This window comes from Hirundo rustica, chromosome 27 (genome assembly GCF_015227805.2).
Source record: "Hirundo rustica isolate bHirRus1 chromosome 27, bHirRus1.pri.v3, whole genome shotgun sequence".
NCBI classification, from domain to species: Eukaryota; Metazoa; Chordata; class Aves; order Passeriformes; family Hirundinidae; genus Hirundo; species Hirundo rustica.
In genome coordinates, this window is record NC_053476.1 from 1881289 (window position 1) to 1901893 (window position 20605).

At 54.4% G+C, this 20605-nt stretch overlaps 6 protein-coding genes across 6 annotated transcripts; all 6 read right to left on the minus strand.

The window, feature by feature from the left end:
• Positions 1-1134: 1134 nt before the first annotated feature.
• On the minus strand, positions 1135-1446 carry LOC120763861 (feather keratin Cos2-2-like). The gene has a single exon (XM_040087452.1). It carries the CDS (start codon positions 1444-1446, stop codon positions 1135-1137), a length of 312 nt encoding a protein of 103 aa, XP_039943386.1.
• Positions 1447-3528: 2082 nt separating this feature from the next.
• On the minus strand, positions 3529-3858 carry LOC120763909 (feather keratin Cos1-1/Cos1-3/Cos2-1-like). Its single transcript, XM_040087542.1, has one exon. It carries the CDS (start codon positions 3856-3858, stop codon positions 3529-3531), a length of 330 nt encoding a protein of 109 aa, XP_039943476.1.
• A 2422-nt stretch (positions 3859-6280) lies between these two features.
• On the minus strand, positions 6281-6589 carry LOC131378713 (feather keratin Cos2-2-like). The gene has a single exon (XM_058423684.1). The coding sequence runs from the start codon at positions 6587-6589 to the stop codon at positions 6281-6283; it is 309 nt and encodes a 102-aa protein (XP_058279667.1).
• A 2478-nt stretch (positions 6590-9067) lies between these two features.
• On the minus strand, positions 9068-9397 carry LOC120763905 (feather keratin Cos2-2-like). The gene has a single exon (XM_040087531.1). It carries the CDS (start codon positions 9395-9397, stop codon positions 9068-9070), a length of 330 nt encoding a protein of 109 aa, XP_039943465.1.
• A 2425-nt stretch (positions 9398-11822) lies between these two features.
• On the minus strand, positions 11823-12131 carry LOC120763867 (feather keratin Cos2-2-like). Its single transcript, XM_040087458.1, has one exon. It carries the CDS (start codon positions 12129-12131, stop codon positions 11823-11825), a length of 309 nt encoding a protein of 102 aa, XP_039943392.1.
• Positions 12132-19760: 7629 nt separating this feature from the next.
• On the minus strand, positions 19761-20090 carry LOC120763893 (feather keratin Cos2-2-like). The gene has a single exon (XM_040087507.1). The coding sequence runs from the start codon at positions 20088-20090 to the stop codon at positions 19761-19763; it is 330 nt and encodes a 109-aa protein (XP_039943441.1).
• Positions 20091-20605: the final 515 nt, after the last annotated feature.

A 20605-nucleotide genomic window follows, 5' to 3' on the forward strand; every position in this document is an offset into this window, starting at 1 on the left:
GGAATGTGTCAAATCCCAATCCAGCAGCCACTGCAACCCCTCTGCACGTGTCAGAGATGACCAGACAGCTGGAGAACCTGTGCTGTGACTGAAGGTGTGGAGCCTTTTCTCTCTGGAAAGCAGAAGGTGTTGGCAAACTCCATCCAGTTTTCCAGCAGTTCAAGGATTGCAAAAAAAAGGATGGGGCCTCTTTCATTCCAAGGATTCCCATGGAAAGGGGTGAGTCATTTCCAAGGGGGAAACTTGTTCAAGAACAGAATTCTCCACAGCAGCTCCCCAAGAGGGGAAAAAGTCCTATCAGCAGGACCTGTTCTACCGTGGTCCTCTCTCAACTGCAGTGCACATTCCTGCCAGGAATCTTTTCTGGTGCAGGCTCCTCATGGGGTCACAGCTCCCCTCCAGGTACATTCACCTGCAAGGAGCTCCAAAGAGCAGCTGATCCCAATCAGCTCTTTTGTGTGCGTGATGCCAATCCCAGCCTGTGAAACCTCTCAGTGCTGTGTGTCTGGAGAGCAGCTGGGCTGAACTCTAAATGTGAGGGAGGGGTCAGCAAAGAGGAGGAGGTTGTGGGCTGTCCCCAGACATTGCTGATTCCAACCCACTGCCTTTCACCTCCACCTTTTCTGTCAAGTCTGGGAACCACCTCCTCCCACAGTAATTGCGGTGGAATAGTGAGGGATGGGTTTGTGAGCTCCAAGAGAAAAGACACAAAGAGAAATCCATTGTAGGGAGGGAGTCCCAACCGCTGCTTCTTCCACCCTCCGACCTCAGCTCACCGGAAAAGTTGGCACGGACAGGAAAAGAATCAGAGTCCAAGGCTTGGATGCAAAACAACTTTATTGATTCTAAGCAAGAAAAGGAGCTGGTCCTCAGAGAGCACCAGGAGCAACAACTGGGTGCAATTGGGGTGTCCCTCTGCCTGGCCTGCAAATAGAAAGAGATAGAGAGGTGAACAGCTCCCACAAGGCAGGCATTAGGTGGTGGTGAGAGGAAAGGAATTCAAGAGAAAAAAGAGAGGAGAAGAAGGAAACAAAAGTCAGAAGCCCTACATAAAATGTCTCAAAATTCCTTCATAATTCCATCACCATGTTCTGAGGCCTTGAACGTTTTTTCATGAACATATTGCCGGCAGATTTAGCAGGGACGATAACATCTGTTGCCACCATAGCAGTTGGTGATGCAGGAGATGTCAAAGCCCCCAGAGCTGATGGGCACTCCGTCACAGCTGAGGATGTTGCCAACAGCAGCAGAGGTGGAGGATCCCACGGCGGTGTTCTGTGGGGAGGAGCTGAGGATGGGGCCGGGCAGGGTCACCAGCACAGCAGGCGGCTCAATGATGACGTGGGAGCTCTGGCACTGCCTGACACAGCACTCATTGCAGCTGCTGGCCAGCGGGCAGGGGCCACAGGGCTGGCAGCAGGGGTCACAGGGCTTGCAGCAGGACATGGCTTGGGGTCAGAGGTGCACCTGGAGTAGAGAGCAGGGAGAAGCAGAAAGTGAAGTCACATGAGAAGCAGCACTGCACCCAAACTCTCTGGAACCATGAAAATTCCAGGCCCACACTGCACTGCCCAGCGCAGAGCCCAGGAGCCACCTCAGCCAAGTCCCAGCCTCTCTCTGTCTGCACAAGACCTTCTCTCCCCTGCCCTCTCCCAGCACAAGCAGCTCCCAGCCCTGTGCCACGACAGCCCCTCTCAGCTGAGACCTACAGCCAGGAGAGAGCTGCTCTTGAAACAGCAGGAGCAAGAGAAGAGAAGAGGGTTCACACTCACCTGATTCCTGAGGAGAAGGAGGTGAGAGAAGTGGATGAGAGAGCAGAGACTTGGGCTGCCTTTTATAGCAGTCCTGCCCTGCCTCAGGCCCAGAGGCACCTTAGTGGAAGTGATAATTTTTTGACCAGCTCATGTCAAATGTGCACCATCCCAGCTAATGGTAGGGGCTGTGTCCTGCTTTCCTGCACTGCAGCCTCTATTTCCTGCCTTCTGCCATGTGCATTCCTATCTGAGGAATTCTTCTAGGGCCAGGATGAGAGGTCCAAGAATTTCCGGGATATAAGCACCTCTGAGTAGGCAGAAGGCTCAGATCATGGTCTGGTGGCATTCCATGCAGGCAGATGACATGGACCTGTGCATTCCTGTGCGGTTGTTTGTGGCCAAGTAGTCAGGGCATCACTCTCATTCTTCCTGTATAGCTGCCCATCCCTCTCTCATCTCTCTCTCATTTCTCTGTGACATCCCATGAGTTTTCACGTGCAGCCTGTTTTCTTGGCCCATTTTAGGAATGGGTTGGGGGCATAAGGTATTCCTTGTGGTCTTGCTTGCCCTCTAATACATCTCCCTTTGGTCAACAGTCCATGCTCGCTCCTCCAGCTGGTTCCTGCTCTTGCCCTGGGCTGGATTCCAGCTGTGCTCAGCGCACTTTGCCTGGATGCATGGTGCCCAGCAAGCTGCTCTATCAATCCCCTTTCTCTGCTGGAAAGACAAGATCAAATAAAAGAACACTGAGAACAACTTGAAGCTCAATAGAAGACAGTTTGCAAAAGCAGAAGGAAAAGGTTATGTATGTACTAGTACACTGGGAAAGAAAATTAATTCATGGCCTACATCCCTCAGGAAGTGATAGCTGGCCACTTCCCAGGAAGCAGGGCTTCCTCATGTGTTGTGGTTGCTCACAAAGGCAAACTTTGCAAATAGGGCTGCAGGAATGGGCTCTGTGAGAAGAGTAGAGTGGCTCCTGCCACATCTGACTGAGTCAGCTCCAACGGTGTCCAAAGGGGACTCAGCCCTGCCCACCCCGGAGCACATTTGTCACACTGCTGATGCCTGTGTGGAAGCAGATTTCATTAGGAATGGCTTGGGCTGGAAGGCAACTTCAAGACCGTTTCTTTCCACTTGTCCTGCCCTCAACAGATGGGCACTGCTGCCACCCACTAAACCGGCGTGCTCAAAGCTCTGTTCAGCCTGGTCTTGCACACTGCCAAGGTTGAGGCATTCAAAACCATTCTGGGCAGGTTATTACAATGCCTCACCACCCTCAGACAGAGGCACATCTCTGTCAGCTCCAAGGGAAACAGAAGGAAAAAAAGAAAATGCACTTTAGAAAATTGCCCAGAGTAGGTTGCAGGGATTGCAATGCTGTGTTTCCTCCACCCTTTTTCCAATGGGCAAACTGGAAGAGTGGTGACAGAAAGAAGGAATAATCACAGGCCGAGGTTTGAATGCAAAAGCAACTTTATTGAGTCAAAAGAAGAAAAGGAGGAGGTTCATGGGGGGCACCAGAGAGCAGCCACTAAGAGGCTGCTGGCATGTCGGCCTCTTGGCTTGCAGAGCAAAGGAGGCCAACAGGTCCCACGAGGCTGGCATTGAGTGGTGGTGAAAGGGAAGGATGGGAAGAGAAAAAGGAGAGCAGAAGAGGAAGGAAACAACGGTCCAGAGTCCTAAATCCAATGTCTTAAAGTTCTGACTTCATTCCAGCACCATATTCTGTGGTCTTTGAGATTCTTGCCCATGGATATTGTCCTCGGCATCTTTAGCAGGAGCGACAACATCTGTTGCCACCATAGCAGTTGGTGATGCAGGAGATGTCAAAGCCCCCAGAGCTGATGGGCACTCCGTCACAGCTGAGGATGTTGCCAACAGCAGCAGAGGTGGAGGATCCCACGGCGGTGTTCTGTGGGGAGGAGCTGAGGATGGGGCCGGGCAGGGTCACCAGCACAGCAGGCGGCTCAATGACGACGTGGGAGCTCTGGCACTGCCTGACACAGCACTCAGTGCAGCTGCTGGCCAGCGGGCAGGGGCCACAGGGCTGGCAGCAAGGGTCACAGGGCCGGCACTGCTGGCACTTCTCAGAGCAGGACATGGCTGGAGCCTGGCGCTGCACCTGGCACAGAGGGCAGGGAGGAAGCAGAGCACACGCACACCTGAGACACAGCCCGCAAGGCACCCCCAGCAAGACACGGCCCCTGCTGCCTGCGCACCTTCAGGCTCTGCAGCCCCAAACTGGGGATCCTTTGCCTGAGCCCAGCACGGTCCTTCTGAGCTCAGCCAGGCCCAGCCATGCTCCTGCATAACCTGCATGGAAACCAGCGCCCCAGCCTCAGCCTCTGGCCAGAACACACGGTCTGCCCTCTGCCCACACCACCACCACCATTGCAGAACCCTGCCAGAAGAACAAGGAGCAGGAACAAGGCTTGGAAAGCTGAGTGCTGTCCTGGAGAGTGTGGAGGAGAAAGGGGCTTGCAACTCACCTGGTTCCCAAGGAGAAGGAGGTGACAGAAGTGGTTGAGAGAGTCCCCAGTTCAGCTGCCTTTTATCCTGGCCCCACTGTGCCTCAGGGCCCAGAGTTCATGCTGCATGAATGATGCTATTCCTGCATGATCCCAAATGAATGGAAACAGCTCTGGGAATGTTAGGGAAGGAGTTGGATTCTCCATCAAGAATGACTCTGCATTTCCTGGCCTACATCATTCCCATTCCCTCACGGACACTTCTTCGGAATGCTGACATGTAATATTCCATATTTCCTGGGGTCAAGGATGTGTCAGTGTGTGTTAGAGACATGAAGTAAGTGCACAATGGAACCAAAGCTCGGCAGGTGATGCCAGCCTGGGGCAATCTGGTAGAGGTTTCTAATGCTGCCAGCTTTTTGTAATTCCTGCTGACTGCAAGGGCCTCATCAGCTCACAGCACTCCAGAGGGACCCACTATGTGACTTGTCTTCTTAATGAAACCTCCTTGCCCTCCTCCTCTCCCTGCAAAATTCTTGATGCTCTGGTAGCGCTGCTGCCAGAGCTTCAGTTCTGCTACTTGGAGTGCCCTGAAGCTGCTCTGGCTGGCAGCTCCCCTGCATCCCCTCAGTCCCACCCCTTCCTGTGGCCTCTGCCCCATCTGCTCCCCACTACAGTGAGTGTGGCAGTGTGGCTGTGCCCCAGTGTGTGCGAGTGTCTGCACATCCCTGTGCTTGTGCACTCGTGGGAACAGCCCCTGAGAGCCTCTGGCCTCCACGGGGATGGCTGTGCTCAGGGCAGGGCACTTGTGTGCAAGCCCCGTGCGCGTGTGCCTGTGCCCGTGTGCTGGGCTCAGTGCGTCTGGGCTCATGTCTGGGCACAGCTGGGCAGGCTGGCAATGTGTCAGTGCCCCTGTGTGTGTGTCCACAGCTGGGCCTGAGCTCAGCTCTCAGCGCAGCCATTGCAAGGCCCGGAGGGACTTCCCTGCCCAGCAGCGCCAGACACTCCCACACACTCAGCCCCCAGATCCTTCTCGGCAGGAGCCTGCACAGGGCCACGGCACTCCCATCTCACCAGGACAATCCCAAAGCCAGGCCATCCCCTTGATGTCCAGGCAGCCTTGGAGCACTCAGCTGTTTGCCAGGCTCCTTGCTCCTGCCTCATGGAGAAGCTTGGAGGTTTCAGTGTTCTGCTGGCTCTGTGGGGATGGGGCAGTCCTGTGGCCACACTGGCCTTCCTGCTGAGCCAGGAGCTACGGGAAAATGATGTTGTCAAAGAGAACGTGGCACATGGAGACAAACCTTGGGCCGTGTGTGGGAGGTGGAGGCTGGAAGAGCAGAGAATTGCTCCTCTCTCACACTCAGAAGCTGAAACAGTGGCAGCCTCCAACACAGTGGGTGGATGGCTTTGCTTCTGTTCTCAGGCTTAGTTGATCCTGTGAAATCCCTCAGCCCTGCCTGTCAGGCTGGAAGCTGACCACAAGGCTCATGTGAGGGAGGTGTTTGAAGATAGGACCTTGTGTACTGACCTCAGGCATTGCTGTTTCCAATTCCCTCTTGTGTGACATTTTTGTCATCACCTTCTCCTGATGGTCAATATTTTGGGGAAGCAGGGCTGTGTTTTTCGAGCTCCCAGAGAAAAAGCACAAAGTAAAATCCACCACAGAGTGTCCAGCCTCAGCTTCCTGCACCTTTTGCCCTGAGCTGACTGGAAACGTTCCCACACACGGAAGAAGAAAGCGGAGGGCCAATTTTGAATGCAAAAGAACTTTATTGAGTCTAAGGAAGAAAAGCAGGTGGCTCAAGGAGGACACCAGGAGCAGGTCCTGGGGTTCAGTGGGGGTGTCCATTTGCCTGTCCTGCAGAGGGACGGAGGGAGGCCAACAGGCCCCTCTGGGAAGGCATTGGTGAGTGCGGAGAGGAAAGGAAGAGAAGAGATTAGAAGAGGGCAAGAGTAAATGAAGGGCACAAATCCGTTGTTCTAAAGATCCATCTTCAGTGCAGCTGAACGTTCTGAGGTTGTGGAGGTTCTTGCCCGAGGGTGTTGCCAGCAGATTTAGCAGGGGGGACAGCATCTGTTGCCATAGCAGTTGGTGATGCAGGAGATGTCAAAGCCCCCAGAGCTGATGGGCACTCCGCCACAGCTGAGGATGTTGCCAACAGCAGCAGAGGTGGAGGATCCCACGGCGGTGTTCTGTGGGGAGGAGCTGAGGATGGGGCCGGGCAGGGTCACCAGCACAGCAGGCGGCTCAATGATGACGTGGGAGCTCTGGCACTGCCTGACACAGCACTCATTGCAGCTGCTGGCCAGCGGGCAGGGGCCACAGGGCTGGCAGCAAGGGTCACAGGGCCGGCAGCAGGACATGGCTCGGAGTCACAGGTGCACCTGGAGCAGAGAGCAGGGAGAAGCAGAAAGTGAAGTCACATGAGAAGCAGCACTGCACCTAAACTCTCTGGAACCATGAAAATTCCAGGCCCACACTACACTGCCCAGCTCAGAGCCCAGGAGCCACCTCAGCCAAGTCCCAGCCTCTCTCTGACTGCACAAGACCTTCTCTCCCCTGCCCTCTCCCAGCACAAGCAGCTCCCAGCCCTGTGCCATGACAGCCCCTCTCAGCTGAGACCTACAGCCAGGAGAGAGCTGCTCTTGAAACAGCAGGAGCAGGAGGAGGAGAAGAGGCTTTGCACTCACCTGATTCCTGAGGAGAAGGAGGTGAGAGAAGTGGATGAGAGAGCAGAGACTTGGGCTGCCTTTTATAGCAGTCCTGCCCTGCCTCAGGCCCAGAGGCACCTTAATGGAAGTGATAATTTTGTGACCAGCTCATGTCAAATGTGCACCATCCCAGCTAATGGTAGGGGCTGTGTCCTGCTTTCCTGCACTGCAGCCTCTATTTCCTGCCTTCTGCCATGTGCATTCCTATCTGAGGAATTCTTCTAGGGCCAGGATGAGAGGCCCAAGAATTTCCCGGATATAAGCACCTCCGAGTAGGCAGAAGGCTTGGATCATGGTCTGGTGGCATTCCATGCAGGCAGATGACATGGACCTGTGCATTCCTGTGCGGTTGTTTGTGGCCAAGTAGTCAGGGCATCACTCTCATTCTTCCTGTACAGCTGCTCATCCCTCTCTCATCTCTCTCATTTCTCTGTGACATCCCACGGGTTTTCACGTGCAGCCTGTTTTCTTGGCCCATTTTGGGAATGGGTTGGGTGTCCCCCTTGTGTTTCTGAGTTTTTAAAGTCCTTCTGATTGTTCATACGATGGAGTCAGTCTCTTTAGCTTCTGTACAATATTAGAGGAAGTTTTTGCCTTACAAACACACATGTAACATAAACAAACCCTTTGTTTTTCATTCCCTGTCCTATGTCTGCATATTTCTAACCTGAAAACAGCTGTAACTGACAGTTGGTCTGGCCATTCTGCTTGGAGGTGATAACTCCAGAAGGCAATCCACAACCACACCCACAAATATATAAATTGTAAGAAATAAATAGGTGGAGTGGCTCTTGGCCTTGGTTCGGCCTTGGACGCTCTCGGAGAAGCAACTCTGCCCTGCAAATCTCTTGTCTCCTTGTGGATGCTTTGCATATTGCGATCACAGGTGGGGGCATAAGGTATTCCTTGTGGTCTTGCTTGCCCTCTAATACATCTCCCTTTGGTCAACAGTCCATGCTCGCTTCTCCAGCTGGTTCCTGCTCTTGCCCTGGGCTGGATTCCCAGCTGTGCTCAGCGCACTTTGCCTGGATGCCTGGTGCCCAGCAAGCTGCTCTATCAATCCCCATTCTCTGCTGGAAAGACAAGATCAAATAAAGGAACACCGAGAACAACTTGAAGCTCAATAGAAGGCAGTTTGCAAGAGCAGAAGGAAAAGGTAATGCATGCACTAGTACACTGGGAACAAAAATGAATTCATGGCCTACTTCCCTCAGGAAATGATAGCTGGCCACTTCCCAGGAAGCAGGGCTTCCTCATGTGTTGTGGTTGCTCACAAAGGCAAACTTTGCAAATAGGGCTGCAGGAATGGGCTCTGTGAGAAGAGTAGAGTGGCTCCTGCCACATCTGACTGAGTCAGCTCCAACGGTGTCCAAAGGGGACTCAGCCCTGCCCAACCCGGAGCACATTTGTCACACTGCTGATGCCTGTGTGAAAGCAGATTTCATTAGGAATGGCTTGGGCTGGAAGGCAACTTCAAGACCGTTTCTTTCCACTCGTCCTGCCCTCAACAGATGGGCGCTGCTGCCACCCCCTAAACCGGCGTGCTCAAAGCTCTGTTCAGCCTGGTCTTGCACACTGCCAAGGCTGAGGCATCCGAAACCATTCTGGGCAAGTTATTACAATGCCTCACCACCCTCAGACAGACGGACATCTCTGTCAGCTCCAAGGGAAACAGAAGGAAAAAAAGAAAATGCACTTTAGAAAATTGCCCAGAGTAGGTTGCAGGGATTGCAATGCTGTGTTTCCTCCACCCTTTTTCCAAAGGACAAACTGGAAGAGTGGTGACAGAAAGAAGGAATAATCACAGGCCGAGGTTTGAATGCAAAAGCAAGTTTATTGAGTCAAAAGAAGAAAAGGAGGAGGTTCATGGGGGGCACCAGAGAGCAGCCACTAAGAGGCAGCTGGCATGTCGGCCTCTTGGCTTGCAGAGCAGAGGAGGCCAACAGGTCCCACGAGGCTGGCATTGAGTGGTGGTGAAAGGGAAGGATGGGAAGAGAAAAAGGAGAGCAGAAGAGGAAGGAAACAACGGTCCAGAGTCCTAAATCCAATGTCTTAAAGTTCTGACTTCATTCCAGCACCATATTCTGTGGTCTTTGAGATTCTTGCCCATGGATATTGTCCTCGGCATCTTTAGCAGGAGCGACAACATCTGTTGCCACCATAGCAGTTGGTGATGCAGGAGATGTCAAAGCCCCCAGAGCTGATGGGCACTCCGTCACAGCTGAGGATGTTGCCAACGGCAGCAGAGGTGGAGGATCCCACGGCGGTGTTCTGTGGGGAGGAGCTGAGGATGGGGCCGGGCAGGGTCACCAGCACAGCAGGCGGCTCAATGATGACGTGGGAGCTCTGGCACTGCCTGACACAGCACTCAGTGCAGCTGCTGGCCAGCGGGCAGGGGCCACAGGGCTGGCAGCAAGGGTCACAGGGCCGGCACTGCTGGCACTTCTCAGAGCAGGACATGGCTGGAGCCTGGCGCTGCACCTGGCACAGAGGGCAGGGAGGAAGCAGAGCACATGCACACCTTAGACACAGCCCGCAAGGCACCCCCGGCAAGACACGGCCCCTGCTGCCTGCGCAGCTCCAGGCTCTGCAGCCCCAACCTGGGGATCCTTTGCCTGAGCCCAGCACGGTCCTTCGGAGCTCAGCCAGGCCCAGCCATGCTCCTGCATAACCTGCATGGAAACCAGCGCCCCAGCCCAGCCTCAGCCTCTGGCCAGAACACACGGTCTGCCCTCTGCCCACACCACCACCACCATTGCAGAACCCTGCCAGAAGAACAAGGAGCAGGAACAAGGCTTGGAAAGCTGAGTGCTGTCCTAGAGAGTGTGGAGGAGAAAGGGGCTTGCAACTCACCTGGTTCCCAAGGAGAAGGAGGTGACAGAAGTGGTTGAGAGAGTCCCCAGTTCAGCTGCCTTTTATCCTGGCCCCACTGTGCCTCAGGGCCCAGAGTTCATGCTGCATAAATGACTCTATTCCTGCATGATCCCAAATGAATGGAAACATCTCTGGGAATGGTATGGCGTAAGCTGTATTTTCCCTCTGAAATGACTCTGCATTTCCTGGCTTACATCATAACCATTCCCTCATGGGTTCTCCTTCTGAGAGCTGATATGCGGGATTCCAGGTTTCCTGGGGGCAGGGAAGTGGGTGTGTGTAAAAGACATGAACTAAGACAGAAGGGATCCCAAGGAGGCCTGTGTTGTCAGCCTGAGGCATTCATCTGGATATTTTATGTTTCTGTTGACTGCAAGGGCCTCATCTGCTCCCAGCCCTCCAGTCTTTGGCTCATCACCCATCAGCTCTCCGATGTGCCTAGTCCTTGAGGTAAAACCTCTTTGCCTCCCTGCTTATCTTGCACAATTCATGACACTCCTGTAGCACTGCTGCCAGAGCTTCAGTTCTGCTACTTGGAGTGCCCTGAAGCTGCTCTGGCTGGCAGCTCCCCTGCATCCCCTCAGTCCCACCCCTTCCTGTGGCCTCTGCCCCATCTGCTCCCCACTACAGTGAGTGTGGCAGTGTGGCTGTGCCCCAGTGTGTGCGAGTGTCTGCACATCCCTGTGCTTGTGCACTCGTGGGAACAGCCCCTGAGAGCCTCTGGCCTCCACAGGGATGGCTGTGCTCAGGGCAGGGCACTTGTGTGCAAGCCCCGTGCGCGTGTGCCTGTGCCCGTGTGCTGGGCTCAGTGCGTCTGGGCTCATGTCTGGGCACAGCTGGGCAGGCTGGCAATGTGTCAGTGCCCCTGTGTGTGTGTCCACAGCTGGGCCTGAGCTCAGCTCTCAGCGCAGCCATTGCAAGGCCCGGAGGGACTTCCCTGCCCAGCAGTGCCAGACACTCCCACACACTCAGCCCCCAGATCCTTCTCGGCAGGAGCCTGCACAGGGCCACGGCACTCCCATCTCACCAGGACAATCCCAAAGCCAGGCCATCCCCTTGATGCCACCTCCCGGCAGCCTTGGAGCACTCAGCTGTTTGCCAGGCTCCTTGCTCCTGCCTCATGGAGAAGCTTGGAGGTTTCAGTGTTCTGCTGGCTCTGTGGGGATGGGGCAGTCCTGTGGCCACACTGGCCTTCCTGCTGAGCCAGGAGCTATGGGAAAATGATGTTGTCAAAGAGAACGAGGCACATGGAGAAAAACCTTTGATCGTGTGTGGGAGGTGGAGGCTGGAAGAGCAGAGTTGCTCCTCTCTCACACTCAGGAGGTGAAAGAGTGGCAGCCTGCAACACAGTGGGTGGATGGCTTTGCTTCTGTTCTCAGGCTGAGTTGATCCTGTGAAATCCCTCAGCCCTGCCTGTCAGGCTGGAAGCTGACCACAAGGCTCATGTGAGGGAGGTGTTTGAAGATACGAGGTGGTGGAGTCTGCCCAGGCATTGCTGTTTCCAATTCCCTCTTGTGTGACATTTTTGCCATCACCTTCTCCTGATGGTCAATATTTTGGGGAAGCAGGGCTGTGTTTTTTGAGCTCCCACAGAAAAAGCACAAAGTAAAATCCACCACAGAGTGTCCAGCCTCAGCTTCCTGCACCTTTTGCCCTGAGCTGACTGGAAACGTTCCCACACACGGAAGAAGAAAGCGGAAGGCCAATTTTCAATGCAAAAGAACTTTATTGAGTCTAAGGAAGAAAAGCAGGTGGCTCAAGGAGGACACCAGGAGCAGGTCCTGGGGTGCAGTGGGGGTGTCCATTTGCCTGTCCTGCAGAGGGACGGAGGGAGGCCAACAGGCCCCACTGGGAAGGCATTGGTGAGTGCGGAGAGGAAAGGAAGAGAAGAGATTGGAAGAGGGCAAGAGTAAATGAAGGGCACAAATCCGTTGTTCTAAAGATCCATCTTCAGTGCAGCTGAACGTTCTGAGGTTGTGGAGGTTCTTGCCCGAGGGTGTTGCCAGCAGATTTAGCAGGGGGGACAGCATCTGTTGCCATAGCAGTTGGTGATGCAGGAGATGTCAAAGCCCCCAGAGCTGATGGGCACTCCACCACAGCTGAGGATGTTGCCAACGGCAGCAGAGGTGGAGGATCCCACGGCGGTGTTCTGTGGGGAGGAGCTGAGGATGGGGCCGGGCAGGGTCACCAGCACAGCAGGCGGCTCAATGATGACGTGGGAGCTCTGGCACTGCCTGACACAGCACTCATTGCAGCTGCTGGCCAGCGGGCAGGGGCCACAGGGCTGGCAGCAAGGGTCACAGGGCCGGCAGCAGGACATGGCTCGGAGTCACAGGTGCACCTGGAGTAGAGAGCAGGGAGAAGCAGAAAGTGAAGTCACATGAGAAGCAGCACTGCACCCAAACTCTCTGGAACCATGAAAATTCCAGGCCCACACTGCACTGCCCAGCTCAGAGCCCAGGAGCCACCTCAGCCAAGTCCCAGCCTCTCTCTGACAGCACAAGACCTTCTCTCCCCTGCCCTCTCCCAGCACAAGCAGCTCCCAGCCCTGTGCTAAGACAGCCCCTCTCAGCTGAGACCTACAGCCAGGAGAGAACTGCTAGTGAAACAGCAGGAGCAGGAGGAGAAGAGGGTTCACACTCACCTGATTCGTGAGGAGAAGGAGGTGAGAGAAGTGGATGAGAGAGCAGAGACTTGGGCTGCCTTTTATAGCAGTCCTGCCCTGCCTCAGGCCCAGAGGCACCTCAGTGGAAGTGATAATTTTGTGACCAGCTCATGTCAAATGTACACCATCCCAGCTAATGGTAGGGGCTGTGTCCTGCTTTCCTGCACTGCAGCCTCTATTTCCTGCCTTCTGCCATGTGCATTCCTATCTGAGGAATTCTTCTAGGGCCAGGATGAGATGCCCAAGAATTTCCGGGATATAAGCACCTCCTCGTAGGCAGAAGGCTTGGATCATGGTCGGGTGGCATTCCATGCAGGCAGATGACATGGACCTGTGCATTCCTGTGCGGTTGTTTGTGGCCAAGTAGTCAGGGCATCACTCTCATTCTTCCTGTATAGCTGCTCATCCCTCTCTCATCTCTCTCTCATTTCTCTGTGACATCCCATGAGTTTTCATGTGCAGCCTCTTTTCTCGGTCCATTTTAGGAATGGGTTGGGGGCATAAGGTATTCCTTGTGGTCTTGCTTCCCCTCTAATACATCTCCCTTTGGTCAACAGTCCATGCCCGCTTCTCCAGCTGGTTCCTGCTCTTGCCCTGGGCTGGATTCCTAGCTGTGCTCAGCAGACCTTGCCTGGATGCATGGTGCCCAGCAAGCTGCTTTATCAATCTATCAATCCCCATTCTCTGCTGGAAAGACAAGATCAAATAATAGAACACCGAGAACAACTTGAAGCTCAATAGAAGGCAGTTTGCAAAAGCAGAAGGAAAAGGTTATGTATGCACTAGTACACTGGGAAATAAAATGAATTCATGGCCTACTTCCCTCAGGAAATGATAGCTGGCCACTTCCCAGGAAGCAGGGCTTCCTCATGTGTTGTGGTTGCTCACAAAGGCAAACTTTGCAAATAGGGCTGCAGGAATGGGCTCTGTGAGAAGAGTAGAGTGGCTCCTGCCACGTCTGACTGAGTCCAACGGTGTCCAAAGGGGACTCAGCCCTGCCCAACCCGGAGCACATTTGTCACACTGCTGATGCCTGTGTGAAAGCAGATTTCATTAGGAATGGCTTGGGCTGGAAGGCAACTTCAAGACCGTTTCTTTCCACTTGTCCTGCCCTCAACAGATGGGCGCTGCTGCCACCCACTAAACCGGCGTGCTCAAAGCTTTGTTCAGCCTGGTCTTGCACACTGCCAAGGTTGAGGCATCCGAAACCATTCTGGGCAAGTTATTACAATGCCTCACCACCCTCCAACAGAGGCACATCTCTGTCAACTCCAAGGGAAACAGAAGGAAATAAAGAAAATGCACTTTAGAAAATTGCCCAGAGCAGGTTGCAGGGATTGCAATGCTGTGTTTCCTCCACCCTTTTTCCAAAGGACAAACTGGAAGAGTGGTGACAGAAAGAAGGAATAATCACAGGCCGAGGTTTGAATGCAAAAGCAAGTTTATTGAGTCAAATGAAGAAAAGGAGGAGGTTCATGGGGGGCACCAGAGAGCAGCCACTAAGAGGCAGCTGGCATGTCGGCCTCTTGGCTTGCAGAGCAGAGGAGGCCGACAGGTCCCACGAGGCTGGCATTGAGTGGTGGTGAAAGGGAAGGATGGGAAGAGAAAAAGGAGAGCAGAAGAGGAAGGAAACAACGGTCCAGAGTCCTAAATCCAATGTCTTAAAGTTCTGACTTCATTCCAGCACCATATTCTGTGGTCTTTGAGATTCTTGCCCATGGATATTGTCCTCGGCATCTTTAGCAGGAGCGACAACATCTGTTGCCACCATAGCAGTTGGTGATGCAGGAGATGTCAAAGCCCCCAGAGCTGATGGGCACTCCGTCACAGCTGAGGATGCTTGCCAACAGGCAGCAGAGGTGGAGGATCCCACGGCGGTGTTCTGTGGGGAGGAGCTGAGGATGGGGCCGGGCAGGGTCACCAGCACAGCAGGCGGCTCAATGATGACGTGGGAGCTCTGGCACTGCCTGACACAGCACTCAGTGCAGCTGCTGGCCAGCGGGCAGGGGCCACAGGGCTGGCAGCAAGGGTCACAGGGCCGGCACTGCTGGCACTTCTCAGAGCAGGACATGGCTGGAGCCTGGCGCTGCACCTGGCAGAGGGCAGGGAGGAAGCAGAGCACACGCACACTGAGACACAGCCCACAAGGCACCCCCGGCAAGACACGGCCCCTGCTGCCTGCACAGCTCCAGGCTCTGCAGCCCCAAACTGGGGATCCTTTGCCTGAGCCCAGCACGGTCCTTCTGAGCTCAGCCAGGCCCAGCCATGCTCCTGCATAACCTGCATGGAAATCAGCGCCCCAGCCTCAGCCTCTGGCCAGAACACACAGTCTGCCCTCTGCCCACACCACCACCACCATTGCAGAACCCTGCCAGAAGAACAAGGAGCAGCAACAAGGCTTGGAAAGCTCGGTGCTGTCCTAGAGAGTGTGGAGGAGAAAGGGGCCTGCAACTCACCTGGTTCCCAAGGAGAAGGAGGTGACAGAAGTGGTTGAGAGAGTCCCCAGTTCAGCTGCCTTTTATCCTGGCCCCACTGTGCCTCAGGGCCCAGAGTTCATGCTGCATAAATGACTCTATTCCTGCATGATCCCAAATGAATGGAAACATCTCTGGGAATGTTAGGGAAGGAGTTGGATTCTCCATCAAGAATGACTCTGCATTTCCTGGCCTACATCATTCCCATTCCCTCACGGACACTTCTTCGGAATGCTGACATGTAATATTCCATATTTCCTGGGGTCAAGGATGTGTCAGTGTGTGTTAGAGACATGAACTAAGTGCACAATGGAACCAAAGCTCGGCAGGTGATGCCAGCCTGGGGCAATCTGGTAGAGGTTTCTAATACTGCCAGCTTTTTGCAATTCCTGCTGACTGCAAGGGCCTCATCAGCTCACAGCCCTCCAGAGTGACCCACTCTGTGACTTGTCTTCTTAATGAAACCTCCTTGCCCTCCTCCTCTCCCTGCAAAATTCTTGATGCTCTGGTAGCGCTGCTGCCAGAGCTTCAGTTCTGCTACTTGGAGTGCCCTGAAGCTGCTCTGGCTGGCAGCTCCCCTGCATCCCCTCAGTCCCATCCCTTCCTGTGGCCTCTGCCCCATCTGCTCCCCACTACAGTGAGTGTGGCAGTGTGGCTGTGCCCCAGTGTGTGCGAGTGTCTGCACATCCCTGTGCTTGTGCACTCGTGGGAACAGCCCCTGAGAGCCTCTGGCCTCCACGGGGAGGGCTGTGCTCAGGGCAGGGCACTTTTGTGCAAGCCCAGTGCGCGTGTGCCTGTGCCCGTGTGCTGGGCTCAGTGCGTCTGGGCTCATGTCTGGGCACAGCTGGGCAGGCTGGCAATGTGTCAGTGCCCCTGTGTGTGTGTCCACAGCTGGGCCTGAGCTCAGCTCTCAGCGCAGCCGTTGCAAGGCCCGGAGGGACTTCCCTGCCCAGCAGTGCCAGACACTCCCACACACTCAGCCCCCAGATCCTTCTCGGCAGGAACCTGCACAGGGCCACGGCACTCCCATCTCCCCAGGACAATCCCAAAGCCAGGCCATCCCCTTGATGCCACCTCCAGGCAGCCTTGGAGCACTCAGCTGTTTGCCAGGCTCCTTGCTCCTGCCTCATGGAGAAGCTTGGAGGTTTCAGTGTTCTGCTGGCTCTGTGGGGATGGGGCAGTCCTGTGGCCACACTGGCCTTCATGCTGAGCCAGGAGCTATGGGAAAATGATGTTGTCAACGAGAACGAGGCACATGGAGAAAAACCTTGGGCCGTGTGTGGGAGGTGGAGGCTGGAAGAGCAGAGAGTTGCTCCTCTCTCACACTCAGGAGGTGAAAGAGTGGCAGCCTCCAACACAGTGGGTGGATGGCTTTGCTTCTGTTCTCAGGCTGAGTTGATCCTGTGAAATCCCTCAGCCCTGCCTGTCAGGCTGGAAGCTGACCACAAGGCTCATGTGAGGGAGGTGTTTGAAGATAGGACCTTGTGTACTGACCTCAGGGATTGCTGTTTCCAATTCCCTCTTGTGTGACATTTTTGTCATCACCTTCTCCTGATGGTCAATATTTTGGGGAAGCAGGGCTGTGTTTTTTGAGCTCCCACAGAAAAAGCACAAAGTGAAATCCACCACAGAGTGTTCTGCCTCAGCTTCCTGCACCTTTTGCCCTGAGCTGACTGGAAACGTTCCCACACACGGAAGAAGAAAGTGGAGGGCCAATTTTTGATGCAAAAGAACTTTATTGAGTCTAAGGAAGAAAAGCAGGTGGCTCAAGGAGGACACCAGGAGCAGGTCCTGGGGTGCAGTGGGGGTGTCCATTTGCCTGTCCTGCAGAGGGACGGAGGGAGGCCAACAGGCCCCACTGGGAAGGCATTGGTGAGTGCGGAGAGGAAAGGAAGAGAAGAGATTGGAAGAGGGCAAGAGTAAATGAAGGGCACAAATCCGTTGTTCTAAAGATCCATCTTCAGTGCAGCTGAACGTTCTGAGGTTGTGGAGGTTCTTGCCCGAGGGTGTTGCCAGCAGATTTAGCAGGGGGGACAGCATCTGTTGCCATAGCAGTTGGTGATGCAGGAGATGTCAAAGCCCCCAGAGCTGATGGGCACTCCGCCACAGCTGAGGATGTTGCCAACGGCAGCAGAGGTGGAGGATCCCACGGCGGTGTTCTGTGGGGAGGAGCTGAGGATGGGGCCGGGCAGGGTCACCAGCACAGCAGGCGGCTCAATGATGACGTGGGAGCTCTGGCACTGCCTGACACAGCACTCATTGCAGCTGCTGGCCAGCGGGCAGGGGCCACAGGGCTGGCAGCAAGGGTCACAGGGCCGGCAGCAGGACATGGCTTTGGGTCACAGGTGCACCTGGAGCAGAGAGCAGGGAGAAGCAGAAAGTGAAGTCACATGAGAAGCAGCACTGCACCCAAACTCTCTGGAACCATGAAAATTCCAGGCCCACACTGCGCTGCCCAGCTCAGAGCCCAGGAGCCACCTCAGCCAAGTCCCAGCCTCTCTCTGTCTGCACAAGACCTTCTCTCCCCTGCCCTCTCCCAGCACAAGCAGCTCCCAGCCCTGTGCTAAGACAGCCCCTCTCAGCTGAGACCTACAGCCAGGAGAGAGCTGCTCTTGAAACAGCAGGAGCAGAAGGAGGAGGAGAAGAGGGTTCACACTCACCTGATTCCTGAGGAGAAGGAGGTGAGAGAAGTGGATGAGAGAGCAGAGACTTGGGCTGCCTTTTATAGCAGTCCTGCCCTGCCTCAGGCCCAGAGGCACCTTAGGTGGAAGTGATAATTTTGTGACCAGCTCATGTCAAATGTGCACCATCCCAGCTAATGGTAGGGGCTGTGTCCTGCTTTCCTGCACTGCAGCCTCTATTTCCTGCCTTCTGCCATGTGCATTCCTATCTGAGGAATTCTTCCTGGGTCAGGATGAGATGCCCAAGAATTTCCAGGATATAAGCACCTCTGAGTAGGCAGAAGGCTCAGATCATGGTCTGGTGGCATTCCATGCAGGCAGATGACATGGACCTGTGCATTCCTGTGCGGTTGTTTGTGGCCAAGTAGTCAGGGCATCACTCTCATTCTTCCTGTACAGCTGCTCATCCCTCTCTCATCTCTCTCATTTCTCTGTGACATCCCATGGGTTTTCACGTGCAGCCTGTTTTCTCGTCCCATTTTGGGAATGGGTTGGGTGTCCCCCTTGTGTTTCTGAGTTTTTAAAGTCCTTCTGATTGTTCATACAATGGAGTCAGTCTCTTTAGCTTCTGTACAATATTAGAGGAAGTTTTTGCCTTACAAACACACATGTAACATAAACAAACCCTTTGTTTTTCATTCCCTGTCCTTTGTCTGCATATTTCTAACCTGAAAACAACTGTAACTGACAGTTGGTCTGGCCATTCTGCTTGGAGGTGGTAACTCCAGTAGGCAATCCACAACCACACCCACAAATATATAAAAAGTAAGAACTAAGTAGGTGGAGTGGCTCTTGGCCTTGGTTCGGCCTTGGACGCTCTCGGAGAAGCAACTCTGCCCTGCAAATCCCTTGTCTCCGTGTGGATGCTTTGCATATTGCGATCACAGGTGGGGGCATAAGGTATTCCTTGTGGTCTTGCTTGCCCTCTAATACATCTCCCTTTGGTCAACAGTCCATGCCCGCTTTTCCAGCTGGTTCCTGCTCTTGCCCAGGGCTGGATTCCAGCTGTGCTCAGCAGCACTTGCCTGGATGCCTGGTGCCCAGCAAGCTGCTTTATCAACCCCCATTCTCTGCTGGAAAGACAAGATCAAATAAAGGAACACCGATAACAACTTGAAGCTCAATAGAAAGCAGTTTGCAAAAGCAGAAGGAAAAGGTTATGTATGCACTAGTACACTGGGAACGAAAATGAATTCATGGCCTACTTCCCTCAGGAAATGATAGCTGGCCACTTCCCAAGAAGCAGGGCTTCCTCATGTGTTGTGGTTGCTCACAAAGGCAAACTTTGCAAATAGGGCTGCAGGAATGGGCTCTGTGAGAAGAGTAGAGTGGCTCCTGCCACGTCTGACTGAGTCAGCTCCAACGGTGTCCAAAGGGGACTCAGCCCTGCCCGACCCGGAGCACATTTGTCACACTGCTGATGCCTGTGTGAAAGCAGATTTCATTAGGAATGGCTTGGGCTGGAAGGCAACTTCAAGACCGTTTCTTTCCACTCGTCCTGCCCTCAACAGATGGGCGCTGCTGTCACCCACTAAACCGGCGTGCTCAAAGCTCTGTTCAGCCTGGTCTTGCACACTGCCAAGGCTGAGGCATTCAAAACCATTCTGGGCAAGTTATTACAATGCCTCACCACCCTCCAACAGAGGGTCATCTCTGTCAGCTCAAGAGAAACAGAAGGAAAAAAAGAAAATGCACTTTAGAAAATTGCCCAGAGTAGGTTGCAGGGATTGCAAAGCTGTCTTTCCTCCACCCTTTTTCCAATGGGCAAACTGGAAGAGTGGTGACAGAAAGAAGGAATAATCACAGGCCGAGGTTTGAATGCAAAAGCAACTTTATTGAGTCAAAAGAAGAAAAGGAGGAGGTTCACAGGGGGCACCAGAGAGCAGCCACTAAGAGGCAGCTGGCATGTCGGCCTCTTGGCTTGCAGAGCAGAGGAGGCCAACAGGTCCCACGAGGCTGGCATTGAGTGGTGGTGAAAGGGAAGGATGGGAAGAGAAAAAGGAGAGCAGAAGAGGAAGTAAACAACGGTCCAAAGCTCTAAATCCAATGTCTTAAAGTTCTGACTTCATTCCAGCACCATATTCTGTGGTCTTTGAGATTCTTGCCCATGGATATTGTCCTCGGCATCTTTAGCAGGAGCGACAACATCTGTTGCCACCATAGCAGTTGGTGATGCAGGAGATGTCAAAGCCCCCAGAGCTGATGGGCACTCCGTCACAGCTGAGGATGCTGCCAACGGCAGCAGAGGTGGAGGATCCCACGGCGGTGTTCTGTGGGGAGGAGCTGAGGATGGGGCCGGGCAGGGTCACCAGCACAGCAGGCGGCTCAATGATGACGTGGGAGCTCTGGCACTGCCTGACACAGCACTCAGTGCAGCTGCTGGCCAGCGGGCAGGGGCCACAGGGCTGGCAGCAAGGGTCACAGGGCCGGCACTGCTGGCACTTCTCAGAGCAGGACATGGCTGGAGCCTGGCGCTGCACCTGGCACAGAGGGCAGGGAGGAAGCAGAGCACACGCACACCTGAGACACAGCCCGCAAGGCACCCCCAGCAAGACACGGCCCCTGCTGCCTGCACAGCTCCAGGCTCTGCAGCCCCAACCTGGGGATCCTTTGCCTGAGCCCAGCACGGTCCTTCTGAGCTCAGCCAGGCCCAGCCATGCTCCTGCATAACCTGCATGGAAATCAGCGCCCCAGCCCAGCCTCAGCCTCTGGCCAGAACACACGGTCTGCCCTCTGCCCGCACCACCACCACCATTGCAGAACCCTGCCAGAAGAACAAGGAGCAGCAACAAGGCTTGGAAAGCTGAGTGCTGTCCTAGAGAGTGTGGAGGAGAAAGGGGCTTGCAACTCACCTGGTTCCCAAGGAGAAGGAGGTGACAGAAGTGGTTGAGAGAGTCCCCAGTTTGGCTGCCTTTTATCCTGGCCCCACTGTGCCTCAGGGCCCAGAGTTCATGCTGCATAAATGACGCTATTC

Bases quoted from the DNA above. Each gene is read 5' to 3' on its own strand.
- LOC120763861 (XM_040087452.1), bottom strand. From the start codon at position 1,446: ATGTCCTGCTGCAAGCCCTGTGACCCCTGCTGCCAGCCCTGTGGCCCC.
- LOC131378713 (XM_058423684.1), bottom strand. From the start codon at position 6,589: ATGTCCTGCTGCCGGCCCTGTGACCCTTGCTGCCAGCCCTGTGGCCCC.
- LOC120763905 (XM_040087531.1), bottom strand. From the start codon at position 9,397: ATGTCCTGCTCTGAGAAGTGCCAGCAGTGCCGGCCCTGTGACCCTTGC.
- LOC120763893 (XM_040087507.1), bottom strand. From the start codon at position 20,090: ATGTCCTGCTCTGAGAAGTGCCAGCAGTGCCGGCCCTGTGACCCTTGC.
- LOC120763909 (XM_040087542.1), bottom strand. From the start codon at position 3,858: ATGTCCTGCTCTGAGAAGTGCCAGCAGTGCCGGCCCTGTGACCCTTGC.
- LOC120763867 (XM_040087458.1), bottom strand. From the start codon at position 12,131: ATGTCCTGCTGCCGGCCCTGTGACCCTTGCTGCCAGCCCTGTGGCCCC.